Source organism: Barbatula barbatula (assembly GCF_947034865.1).
Source record: "Barbatula barbatula genome assembly, chromosome: 5".
In the NCBI taxonomy this organism is placed as follows: domain Eukaryota; kingdom Metazoa; phylum Chordata; class Actinopteri; order Cypriniformes; family Nemacheilidae; genus Barbatula; species Barbatula barbatula.
Window position 1 is genome coordinate 11,105,713 of NC_136769.1, and position 13,597 is coordinate 11,119,309.

General features: G+C 38.9%; 1 protein-coding gene across 1 annotated transcript in view; it reads left to right on the forward strand.

Annotated features, from left to right (window-relative positions):
* Positions 1-11,737, forward strand: part of septin12 (septin 12) — a 50,662-nt gene extending 38,925 nt beyond the window's left edge. Inside the window, exons 4-11 of the mRNA XM_079457607.1 lie at positions 386-514; positions 5,385-5,466; positions 5,852-5,989; positions 6,591-6,708; positions 8,100-8,195; positions 8,497-8,593; positions 8,801-8,852; positions 10,188-11,737. Of these exons, the coding sequence (XP_079313733.1) occupies positions 386-514; positions 5,385-5,466; positions 5,852-5,989; positions 6,591-6,708; positions 8,100-8,195; positions 8,497-8,593; positions 8,801-8,852; positions 10,188-10,347 (872 nt within the window). The 3' untranslated portion in view covers positions 10,348-11,737. The remainder of the gene's footprint in view (positions 1-385; positions 515-5,384; positions 5,467-5,851; positions 5,990-6,590; positions 6,709-8,099; positions 8,196-8,496; positions 8,594-8,800; positions 8,853-10,187) is intronic.
* The last annotated feature ends 1,860 nt before the right edge of the window (positions 11,738-13,597 follow it).

A 13,597-nucleotide genomic window follows, 5' to 3' on the forward strand; every position in this document is an offset into this window, starting at 1 on the left:
TCTTTTCTGCGATCTGATTTCCGTGAGGGCCAGCGTGAAAGAGTCATTAAGTGTAAGAGCTCCCCAAAGCTCCTGTCGGCGTGGTGCTGTCAGCATGTTTGGACACCCACCAGATAAGACGCTTGGTCTGACCCGGTCCTCTTACATCACTGATGATTTGCAGCATCAAAGGATTGTGTAAACCCCGGCTGGTCACGTGATTTCTTTACGACCTGAATTTTTTTGTGTGGCATCTTATCTGTGAGCAGTAATAAAGTTTTATCCCCGCTGCTAATGCTAAGCAAAGGTCGAGCTGCAAATAAACACGCCCGAGGTCCATTGCATATGCTTTTTACTGCAGTTTACAAACAAAAGTCATTAAATCTGTTTTCATTCTCATCGACAGGTCAGAGTGGGTTGGGAAAGTCGACGCTTGTAAACACGCTATTCAAGTCCAAGGTCAGCAGGAAGTCCTGCACTCCCAACTATGAGGAGAAGATCTCCAAAACTGTCCACCTGCAGTCAGTCAGCCACAGTGAGTTACACACACGCACACAAACTCGTGCAGTCTTCTACAGCTTCCCTGATCCTTGGCTTCACGATCACACATGAATTGTTAATATAACTGTTTACAAACAAACACTTGGCAGTAACAGTTGTTGGATTGGCCTCCTGGAACTGAGTTGTTTAAGATTAGGGTTTCATTACAATTGAGTTAATGAAGACAAGAATGTTTTAGAAGACTGCTGGGAATTTGAGTTTCTTTAGATTTTCTTCAGGACAGACAATTTAGCATCATGTATGATTTCATAGCTCAAGTATTTTTTGTATTTTTTCTAAAAGGTTTTTAAAATCTATTTATTTAATCAAATTTTTATATTCTGTAAAAATGTAAAAAAAGTTGCAAAAATTGACACAATAGATTAAGTAAATCCTCTTAATTGTTTTTTCAGTGTATGTACATTATACACATTACATAGTATTATACACATTGCAACATTATATTGTATACAATGTTTTTATGCATTTAAGCATTAAAAACATATTCCCATATTGCATGCCTTTAATCATTGCTTTGATATTGATATTGTGATTTAATTGTTTTGCCACAAATCATGATTATTAGTCGCCCTTTATGCGTGTCACTGCGTTTTGCAAATATCTAACCAATAAAAAGTTCAAAAAGTGCTTGTCAGCTTTGACAACACAGTATGTTATCATTCAAAAAGTACTGCGTTTTTCAATTTCCTGAAAAACAGCGAATTTGAACATACTAGGTTTAAAGAAAGTGACATCAGGAGGAGCTTGAAGGCACAGCTCTTTGTCACAGTTGCACAGTGTTTAATCTTGAGCGGGAAAGATAAATTAAAATGCCTGCGAGGGGGTTGGATTCTGAAAAATCAATCACACAACTTCGAGCCATCGAGATCGGGCTACAGCTGTCATGAGCTCTCTGTCAGAGAGCAAGAGCTCGCACGGGTCAAGAGGTGACTCCTGGTCTAATGGAGGCCACCCATACACGACGTGTGACTTCAGCGAGACATGCTCAGCTGAGTGAATGAATTGATTGAGTAATGTATCTGTCTCACACACTTCCCCAGACTAACAGCCAATACGGGCTTGGGTCTTGTCTCCGATGAGGAGTGGAATTTGTGTTTTGTTAAAGCTAGGTTTGGAATGTTTCTGAGGGCTTCTGAAGTGAAGGATATCTCTCAAACGGAGACTACTTAGACTATTAGCAGCTATGCTTCAGTTCTTCTCTGGTATTTTTATTTACTACGACAAGAGGTTGTAAGTTGAATGCACAGATACTCGCGTATCTCCCAAACATCCCCCATACGGCAATGAAAAAGCAATGAATCTCCATTTTCCTTCTGCCGGTGCCACCATGCTTCGTTGGAAAGAGGCGTGAAATTCAGATGGCGTAGCCAACTTCAACAGTTTTTTGAATGAAAGGTTTGTGTGTGTTTGCCCGACCTCAGTTGGTGTAGTCACACCCAGCTATCCATCTTCATTTCACACTGTAGATGCACTGACAAGAGTCTTACAAACACAAAATTTGATAGCGGTCCTCCATGTGCCGTATTGAAAAACTCCCTGAAGAACGAGGTAAAATTGGCTCCCTTTTGAAAAGGTTATGAAGTTCTGAAGTGCTGCTGTAATGAGACTAAATAATACAATTCACATCGCACCGTAATTTAATTACCCCGGCCACTTTCATCCGGGTCAAGAGTTTAAGAAGTTGCTAGTTTAACCGCAAATCTGAACTCCAATGGAATGACCCGCAGGTTGGCATAGCATGTATAGAAAGAATGTAATGTAATGATTCTGTCACAGGAAGTTGCAGGATGCTGTACAAGTGATGCCGCTTCTTGTAGTTTTAAGTGTCAGTCATTTGATGTGCGGAGACCTGTGGCACACTAGGTCAGTAGCATGCTATGTTAATTGCCGCGGTACCTACTTGACAGCAGAATTGTATGAAGACCGGCGTACTTCACCTCAAGGTGGTTATGGGTGTAGAAATATCCAATTACGAAACCCTACCGAGAGCTCGCCGCGCCCAGGCTGTGATGTTAATTATCGCTACAACCTTCTGCAGGTGTCCTAAGAAACCTCCGTCCAGATTCTGTGTTCGGCTTGCTGCCTGCCATCTCGAGATGAGTGATTTTGTTGTCGGGTAACGTTTCAGTCTTAGATCTGCTTGTTGATCTCCCTTCCGGGTCTTACTTCCCCTTGAAAGATTTGAGATATGATGAGTAAATGTTAGTCTGTGGTGGATTATTACGTTAGCTTAGTAGTTTCTTAACTTTCACTTCAGTTACCCAAAGGTTAAATTAAATCTGTTTGTAGATTTCAAACTTTTATTTCCCATAACTTTTGACAGGAAAGCAACATGTTTTTACTTTCTGTTATGGGTCTGTTTTGTGCTTTATCAGTACGACTGATGGAAATCACAGGCATTTTTGATAACTTCTGTGTAAAAAAGTGTTTTTAGTGTTGTCATATCAAAGCAGGTAAAAAAAGGTTTTTTATTGAAGAACTCTTCACAGAGCATCTGTTGTATTTCTGTACCACAACCCAACCTCATTTCTCACAGACCTCTCAAAACTTATGGCCCTATAGTTTACAAATGTTTGACATGTAGAATGAGAAAGAGGGTGGGATAAGAAGCTGGGTGTGCTGTTTCTTAACAAAAGAAGATTGAAGATACGTCAGTTTGTGATTTTCTGAGATATCTCCAGGCTTCAGGAGACAACCCTCACTGACTTCCCAGCGTAGCACAACGTAAACATTGCCGTGAATGAGTGTGTCCTGTTTTTTTTGTTGGCTTTCAGAAAGACAAGTTGACAGAGCGTGACGCACAGCCTAAATGTTTACTTTCTTTTGCTGTTTCGTCTGCATTAGCCATCATGTGTGCATCTATTATGATCTCATCTATTATGGAATAAAAAACAACATATTTTCCCACACATTGTTTACATTACAAAATTGCTCATTCTATGAAAAGAAAATTAAAGGTCCAGTTTATGAAATTTATCGGCATCTAGTGGTGAGGTTGTGAATTGCAACCAGTGGCGTATGTAAAGAGAAATAGTTCGTTCTAAGATCATAAAAACTGTATAAAATTATTACTGTATTATATTACATTTCTTTCTATAGATCCTCCACAAAATACACCCTGCACCTTTAATTCTCATAGAAAGCAGTAACATTGGAGTGCAAATTTAGACTTTTGCTATTTAATGCTTCTCAAATTTGTCTTCTGGTACTCCCAGAACAAAACTATCAGAACTTTGCCATACAAATTTTTGTGAAACACATCCTTTAAAAAAGCTTCAACAACAGGAATATTACTTCCCGGACCCTCAATAATACAGCCACTATTACTATTAAACTGCCAAATCGCCCCTGCGGTCTCAAAATTGAGACACTTTGTCTAGCAGATGTCTTGCTGTCTTCTGTTTCTGTAATATCCGCCTCATTCTTCCATGACAGAGTACAGGCCTGTTGAAGACAAAGAGAAGTACCAAAGTCACAGGGTGCCTGACACCTCCACACAGTACAAAGCTGTCCAGTGACCCTCACACACTGTGAAAAAAGTCCTCCTATACACTGACCGCCAGGGGAGACGGGTGTTACACAATCCCCCCTTCTCTCAAAGACGGCACAGTGCAGAAAATGAAGTGCAGGCCTGCTCAATGCTGCCATTCAGCTCTACTCCCTCAGTGGGGGAGAACAGACTGGGGGAAACTAGCTCAGCTTTGTTACGGAGTCACATCAGGAGCATTTTGTACAGTGTTTGGACACTTATAAACTGTATTGCATAACTACTACTGTTAAGCAACCACATGCAAACAATAATGCTAGAGCTCTTACTTGACCATGCAATTTTACGTTCGTCATACATGGACATGTATGGACATCCTAATACTATTCTAATTTGTACTAAACATGGTTGTAATCTGCAGTTTTTGTTCATTTGAAACTTGGCAAAGGTCGACAAAGATGTAATTGTGTTTTCTTTTATGCAAGATGACAATATATTTTGTCACTTGATTTATTAAACTCACCCTTTTGTTAAACAACAATATTCACCCAAAAACTAAAAGATCTTTCGTCATTTACTCACCCTTATGTCATTTCAAACCTGTTTGACTTTCTTCTGCACAACACAAAAGAAGATATGTTGAAGAACGTTGGTAACCAAACAACATCGCCCCCAATTGACTTCCATTGCATGGACACGGAACCACTCACACATTTCTTAAAAAAGCTTCTTTTGTGTTCCACAGAAAAAAAAGTCATATGCAAGTTTCGAGCAACATGTGGATGAATAAATAATGACATAATTTTCCTTTTTTGGGGGAACTATTCCTTTTAGTGTGGCTAAAGTGTCCAACTTTTGGAGGGCACTGTATGTGACCCCATCATTTGATCATGAGGGATGTCCAGACACTGGCATATTCTCTATCGCATATGAAAAATGTATCCTCACATTATTTGAGTCCTGCGACTCATGAATCTCAGTGTTGACTGACAGTTAAATTTTTCCTCATTAACACCTCATGAGATCTTCTCTGATTGCCTCATCCAGAAGGATTAGCCTGATGAGCTAACGGCAAACGTCAATCACTAAAGCCTGATCTTTATGCAGGGATACTGTAGGGCTCCCTGCCTGCGCAAACACCTTGTTAGATTCCTACCGGCAGACTGACTTCATGTAGTACAATGTATGTCCGCACCATTACATTACAGATGTGATGATCTGAGTCTTCAGTGTTACTTCATCTGATCAGTCATCAAGAATTGGTTTTGTTAAAAAACTCCTCAAGTCATGTTCATTCACCTCGTAACATCTTTCAGTCCTCTCTCAATTGTTTCATCTTTGTCTTGTCATTTTCCAGTCATTGAGGAGAAAGGAGTGAAGATGAAACTCACTGTGATTGACACGCCTGGATTTGGAGACCAGATCAACAATGAGAACTGGTATGAAGACCTTGTCAATCTTTGTACTGTAACAGGCATCACACTTGAACTGTTTACATATACAAGTCTAAGACGTAGAGTGAAAATGTTTGTTTTTTGGATTCATTATGATTATACACCATTTCCCCCTCATTCTAAATTGATGGAATGTGTCAGTGTAACAATTTTTATGAAAAACCAAATAGAATAATAAACAGCCAATACGGCAATAATAGGCATGCTGATAAGCAACTAGTTAATAGTGAGAATTGGCCCCTATTCTGAAGTGTCACCAAAATATAATTTTTAAAAGCCTTATACAAGTAACTGTGTCTGACAGCTGCATCTAATGTAAAGCATAAGAATATGTTGTGATCTAATGCTTCTCTTTGACTTCTCTTCTCAGCTGGGAGCCCATTGTACACTATGTCAATGAACAGTATGAGAAATACCTGAAGGAAGAGCTGAATGTCAACAGGAAGAGAAGAATCCCTGACAGCCGTGTCCACTGCTGCGTCTACTTCCTGCCGGCCACTGGACACTGGTGTGTGTCACTTCCTGCAGGCCTCACGTGCTTCACACCAGATGTTTTCAAATGCTGTTGTGCTTCGGTCACATTAATAATATATCTCAGCAGTCTGAGTTTGGGTTTCGAGCCATTAACCTCGAGATCTGTGAAAATGATTCTTGTCAGTGTTGAATGGGGTTATGAACATCATCTTGTAAAAAAACAGCCCTTAAAGACCTTATTCACCCAAAAAGTTATATTCTGTCATTTACTCTCATTCTTGTCGTTTCAAACCTTTATTTTGTCTGCAGAACACAAAGGAAGATATTGTTAATATCTTAATGTTGTTAACCGAACAGCGATGGCACCCATTTACTTGCATTGGATTTGTCTCCATACAACAGAAGTGCCGGCACTGTTCGGTTACCAACTTTTTGTTTCTGCGAAAGAAAGTCATACAGTATTTAAATGACAAGAGGGTGAGTAAATGATAACAGATTTTTACATTTCTGGTTAACTTTCCCTTCAAATGTTAAACCTTGCTTAGTTGACCACTGTGATACATGCGACGAGCCGCTACTGTTTGCATTTGACATAAATGTGCATTTTAGGAATGATCCACTTTGCTCTTTTACAGGTTACGTCCCATAGATGTGGAGTTCATGAGGAGACTCGGGAAGATAGTGAGCATCGTTCCTGTGATCGCCAAAGCGGACACGCTAACCCTCGAGGAACGGCAGGAGTTCAAACAGAGGGTGAGATTCTCTTAAAAACTTCACTGCTACATTACGCTATATAGATCCCAGTCCCTTCTATACACTACCAGTCCAAAGTTTGGAAACACTCACTCTTTATGTATATTTTTCCAAATATTATCAAATAAAAACTGTAGAGTAGCACAATTTTAACTGTGGGAAATACGTTGCAAATTAAAGCATCTAAAATAAATCAAAACTATGTTATATTTTAGCATCTTCAAAGTTTTTGCTAAACTTGCCAAATCGTTTTTTCTTTGGAGTATTGTCATTGAGCTTCTTCAGGTCTTACCGTAGGATGCTGTATTGAAGGGGTTCAATTTATTCAGGGCTCTAATTGGCTGCCCATCAATCCTTTTTTTCTAATCCAATTTTCGAATGAAAGACATTGATGTTGTTACAATTACATTTTGTTTGTAATTCTAAACATTTAAGCATACACCTCGAAATGAAAAGATTTTTAAGATCAGTAGATCAAGCATTTCCAAACTTTTGACTGGTACTGTGTATTAGCTTTTCACACACATTCACTCCTTCACATAATTAAGGTCATGAATATGTACGACCTGCTGCTGTAAATGTTTGAAATTCACAGTTCATCTGTTGACAAAAAAAAGCTGCGGATTAAAAAACCTGAGCCGAAAGCAAGATTTAAATCTGCAAAGGTCTCGTAGCATTTGACTGCTCGCACTGGGTTGGACAGGAGAGGGGGAAATGAATAGGCCACGCTAAGGTTACGAGCGGCGTCTGCAGCGTCTCCGTGGGGAGACGTGCTCTCGTCTGACTAATGTATAGCTGATCCTCCAGCCCGGTCCTGTTGCCATCAGTGCTCCCTGTGGAAAGCTTTTGGACAGCTCCGACTGCACAGACCGCGGGGCCCAAGCGGCTCCCGCACGTGGCGCGTCTCCCATCGATATACAGCAAACAACGCTCCTAATGATGTACTCTGTCATTTCAGCCCATTATCCGGAGCTGTCTCTCACTACTCAATAGCCCGTGCTCAGAGCGGGGGCGGACGTCACACTGTGCTCAAGATATCAATCGCTGATATCATATCCATGTACAACAGCCGCACTCCAAAATCCTCCCCCGCACGCACAAATACAGATGGCAGCTGAAGCATTACGCTGTCATACTTTGTTTGCACCCCGGGCCTGAGATTCTGGCTTTTGGAAAAAGAGAAGAATTTTGTCGCGAACTTGTGCACTTTCATTGTGGCCTTTTAGCACGAGAACGCTTGAGGGTTGAAGGTAGTGGAATACAGCGGCGGGAGATTCGAGGGAGATGGGATGCTGTCATATTGAGCCCCTGGGGTGGTTGTGCGGTTTCGTGTGTGTGGTTGCTCATAGAAATCGTTGTAAATCCATCTAACTGGAAGCTTCTTTTTCCAGATAAGACAAGATCTCCAGGCCAACGGGATCAGAGTGTATCCGCAGAGGGAATATGATGAGGATGCTGAAGATCGAATACTCAACGATAAGATTAGGGTATGAGGACACTTCTCAAGGACTTCATTGCTGTATTAATGACATGTTAAGGCCTCTTGACTAGACTCATGCTGTTCATCTGAACAATCCTCTTATAAACTGTCTGTATGTGATACACGAATGAATCTTGTTAGTCTTGTTTGTGATTGGATCATTGATTTTCATCAGATACTAGAATGGGCAAAACAATCTCATAGACTTTCATTAAAAGAGAGACCTGAGACATTACGAATGGTTATAAACTTTGAATGTGATATAAAGAGTTTTTTGGTATGGATTAAACCATCTCTTTCTCTCTCAGGAAAACATCCCATTTGCCGTGGTTGGAACCGACAAGGAACATCAAGTGAACGGAAACAAAGTATTGGGAAGAAAAACGAAGTGGGGAATCATTGAAGGTGAGAGTGTTAAGAGAGCATCTGATTTGTGAAGTGAAACTGACAGCTGACAAACAGAACTGTGTAATAACAGCAGAGCGTTTTCAAAAGGTTGTCCGTGATTTAGTTTATTCAACACTGCCATCAAGTGGTCAATGTAACATGTGCAGTGAAGCAAAATCTCTGGATGAGCTCATGAACATTTCTGTTTTTGTGTTTTGTTTTTAGTTGAAAATGTTGCGCACTGTGAGTTTGCACATCTGAGAGATCTTCTTATTAGGTAAGTAGTAGAAAGTTTTGTAAATAGTTACACTGCAAAAAAACATATTCTTACTCAGATTATTTACTTGATTTCCAAAACAATGATCTAAACATCTTTAAAGCAATATATATTCACCAAGCAAACGCATTTATGTCTTTAATTCAGATCTTTTTTTTTTGCCTTTTTATGCTTAAAACAAGAAAATAGCTTATTGGGGTAGAAAATAATTATTTAGTTTTTCCTTTTGTTTGTTTTATTAATTCTTGATGCCATTCCAACATCTCAGGTTATATTCATGCCGAGAACCACTCAATCCATACAAGTCTGTTCTAAACAGGTTTTGTAAAGTTTAACCTTACCCAACTGGTAAACAGCTTTTTCTTGTTTTAAGTAAATAAATGAAAATGTATTTGATATTGGATTTAATTTTATAAATAGTAATATTTTATTGTATATTAAAACTACTCAACAGTAATAGATTCTCTGCGGAGGTCTACCAGAAGTTAAGTTTGGGCCACATTGTTTGGTAAATTGAACTTGTTTTGTCCAAGCTGTTGCGCCGTGGTCTAAGCTCCAGACATATATATGTTGATTCATGGGGACCTGGGTTCAAGTCTAACCTGGACATATCCCACACCCCTTCTCTCTTCTCCACTTTCCTGTCAACTGCAATGTATACATCCTGTTTTGTGAATGATGTGCATGAATAGCCAAAAATAATAATATGAGCCTTGTTTACGGGAAATTACATTCCCAATATTCATCAGATCCAGCTACATACACAATACAAAATAAAAAGTCTCATGGCGGCTCATGTATTCATGTTGAACATGCAAAAATCCCTAACTCTTTAATTAGTTGTGTTTCACCGATGGAGCTATTAAATACGATAAATGGAGACTGCTAGAGAGACCTTAAGTTAAAACAACCCCGGAGGCTAAAATTGGAGGCACAGCTGAGAAGGGCCCATGTACACGGTTCTCCTGTGAGCTTAGTAAAGGACAGTTTAATTACAGAGTCACATCTGGTCACTACAGGTCACAGAAAGCTCCTGGATGGCTGCCAGCTAACAGATGGTGTGAGAGTTAGTCCCCGCTGAAATTGAAAACAGATTGACCGATATAGAACTTCACATTGCTTTTCACACTTTTGCTCTTGACACGCATGTCAAATCGCTCAACGGGATGATAAAAACTTTACACATCTCTTCGGATAGATGTCGGGACACCTTCCAGGCCGCAATTCAATTCCCCCTAATAGAATGGCTTTTATTTTACACTCTGCTTATTTCCCGTAGGGCATGTTACTGTGATCAAAATTGATAGTGTTCTCCGCTGCGTTCTGTTTTTAAAGGTCCCATCTGCAAGATCTGAAGGATGTGACTCACAACATCCACTATGAGAGCTACCGAGTACAAAGACTCAATGAAAGCAATGCCAATGGATTGGTCCTCTCAACTCTGACCTTTGAGAACGGTACCCTAGAGAAAAACGACGCAGAGAGTCACCTCTGAACTGGACGGAGCCCATCACACACCGTTTTCAAACATGACGGAAGGTCTGGCGGTCAATCCTGCCCCGTCGGAATTGGGAAAGACGAACGGTTCACTTCTAGGTCGCCGTTAATGGAAATTTCACACGTTTGACTAAAGACATTTCTGCTTTAGGCATGTAAACTTCTATTTTTGAAATGAATCTATATTTTGGGAAGGGATCCGAGTTGTAGGCCTGAGAAATCTGATGATGTGTTACGAGTTAAATTGAACCAGGATTTTGCAACTCTCTTTTTATTTTCTCTCTCTTGATACTATTCTCACACTTCAAGTGTTCTTTGCCTCATGCTCGGTTGAATGAATGGCACGGTGCATTGGCAGATTAAAAAAAAGTGTGTGCCATCACGCCTGATACGCCACCGGAAGAGGAAAATCCCATAATCCCTATCTGCACATATACACTGAACCAGCAATGTGACATGTACCTTTTGCTCTTTGATTTGCAAAATTCTTCTAGATTTTCTACAACAAAATATGATTCCTTTTTTAAATAAGAGAGTATTTTTAGACAAAATATTTTGTTACCATAGCTGCTTTGTAGCTGAAGGTATTTTCTTAACAGAGTCTAATTACTGTTATTCATGAACAACTGCTGTGATGAAACCCAATGTGATTATAAAATGGGACGTATTTCAAATATAACCTTTGACCCGTGGAGGGCTGGTGTCAGATACTGCTATTGATCTAAAGTGATGACGGACAAAGAAATAAAGGAAAATATAGATTGTCAGTGTATACTAACGTTTGACCAGTCAAGTTTACAGTTGTTTTATACATAGAAATGGTTTTACTCGCTAGTTAACTTGCTCTTGTAAAGGTACACATCATGTTTACTCTCCCATTCAGCGTCTTTGCTTTTCAAAGCTACTGTACATAACCATATTGTTTTGTACCACACCATCATGGTTTTTTTTACCCGACATGTATTAATAGCTTCATCATGGTTTCCTTGTTATCAATATTAATATACATGTAAACACCATTGAGTTATGATTAAAAGATTACCACCATCAATGAGGCCTGATGGTTATAATGTGCTCATAAACAGCTTGTCCATTAGTGATGTTAAATTGAGTTGTTTAATTTTAGGAGCTGTAAATAACTAGAACTTCAGCAACCTTTGATGGTCCTCTGGGTTCTTCTGGTTCCAACAAAGTGTTTCTATTGTCATTTATTTTTGCGCCAAGTGCTTAGGCTGCTCTTTCTTTGTGACTTGATTCAGGAACAAACATCAGGCTGAATTTGTGAAAAAACTTGCTGAGGATGCTTATATAACACACATTTATATAACAGAGGACCGGCGGTCTGACTGAAATAAAATGTATCAACCTTTGTTGAATTGCAAAACTAGCTGTTTTTCAGACTGAATGAAACATTTTATTAGCCTTTATTAACCTGCAAAGCACTCCTGCTAGCTGTTTCAATTCTGTGTTAGATGCTTATTATAAAAGAACTGATGCTGAAGTCAAAACACTGCTTACACTGATGTGTGTCAGAATACCCTGCTGAAAAAACAACAAACAATTTCCATTAAAATACTATTATGAACCATTAGCTTTTTCCATTAAAACAATCTTTTTTGTAGTTTGTTTTGGGCTTTATTTCGATAGGAGTGATCTCCCTGCCCATTAAACAAGTTGTAATGGTTTTAAAGCGATTTGTACTGGCTTTAATGGAAACTGTAATGGTTCTACTGCAATATGTGATGGATTATATTGGTGGGATGTTAAATCCTATTGAAATAATGCCAAAAACACACTACAAATAGGAATTGGTTTTAATGGAAGAAGCTATTGGGTTGTAAGGGTATTCTAATGTAAACCATTAGAATTTCTGTGATGGTTTCTCCCTGCTGAAAAAATCTTAGAACCACAATAGAAACCATTATAGAAATTCTGATGGTTTCCATTAGAATACCCTTACAACCAAATAGCTTTTTCCATTATAACCATCACAAAATTCCTTTTTGTAATGTGTTTCGGGCAATATTCCAATAGGATTTACCATCCCACCAATAGAATCCATCAAATACCAGTAGAACCATTGCAGTTTTCATTAAAGCCAGTACAAATCCCTTTAAAACCACAATACATATTTAATGGTTTCTATAGTTTTTTTCAACAGGGCTTTTTGTTCACCCCACCAACAGAATCCATCACATACCAGTAGACACCATTATAGTTTCTATTAAAACAATTCCCATTATAACCCTGCTAAAATAAAACAATAGAAACCCAACAGAAACCATTAGAAAACCATTACAAATTATGTTTTTCATTAAAATACCATTATGAACCATATAGGTTTTAATGGAAACTGTAATGATCTCTACTGTTTTGTGATGGATTCTATTGGAATACTTTCTGGAACAACTCAAATCACACTACAAAATTTAATTTTGTAATGGGTTTAATGGAAAACGCGATTGAGTTGTAATGGTCTTCCAATGGAAACCATTAGAACTTCTGTGATGCTTTCTATTGGGTTACTATGTCTTTCACCACTGTAGGTATACACAAGTCAATGTACAGTCATAGAGTGATCACGCGTCAGACGTATTTAAACAATGTGAATAGATTAAAAAATAAATGACACACTTGTGATATTTTGTACAACTTTTACTAAAACGGTGCAGACTGGAACCAATTAATTGAAAACAACAAGGCACTGCAGCCATGAGATGGAGTTCATAAAACTTTAGTTTTTTCATCGTTCGTTTCAAATGAACCTCTACAACAGTATTTACAAAAAGAAATGTACCCTAAAGAACCGTGAATTGTGTCGTGCCCAAGTCACAACAGAGAACTGAAATGGCCAATAAATAAAACGTCATCAGTGGGAGGCAGAGATCTAACATTGCTCATAGGCTTTTGAACCACAGTCAACCCGACCAGGTGTTCGCACCAGGAGAAATGTCGTTTGTTACGGACCCTGTATGAATGTCAAAAGCGTACTAATATTATAGAAGTATTACATGAACAAGTACATACAAAAAGCCAACAGAATAGTTTTTCATTCACTGTTGTTGTTGTTGTTATATCACATAATTGCCATTTTGTCTCCAAAAACCAAAAGGTTCGGAAATGTAAGTTGGGAAGAGGAATAAATGATTTTGTTAGTGTAAGAGTGCCAGACATTTAAAAGCAAGCTGGAGGCTGAACATAAACTGCCAACACACTCTGGATGTGGTAAGCTAGTAAAACTTCATAGA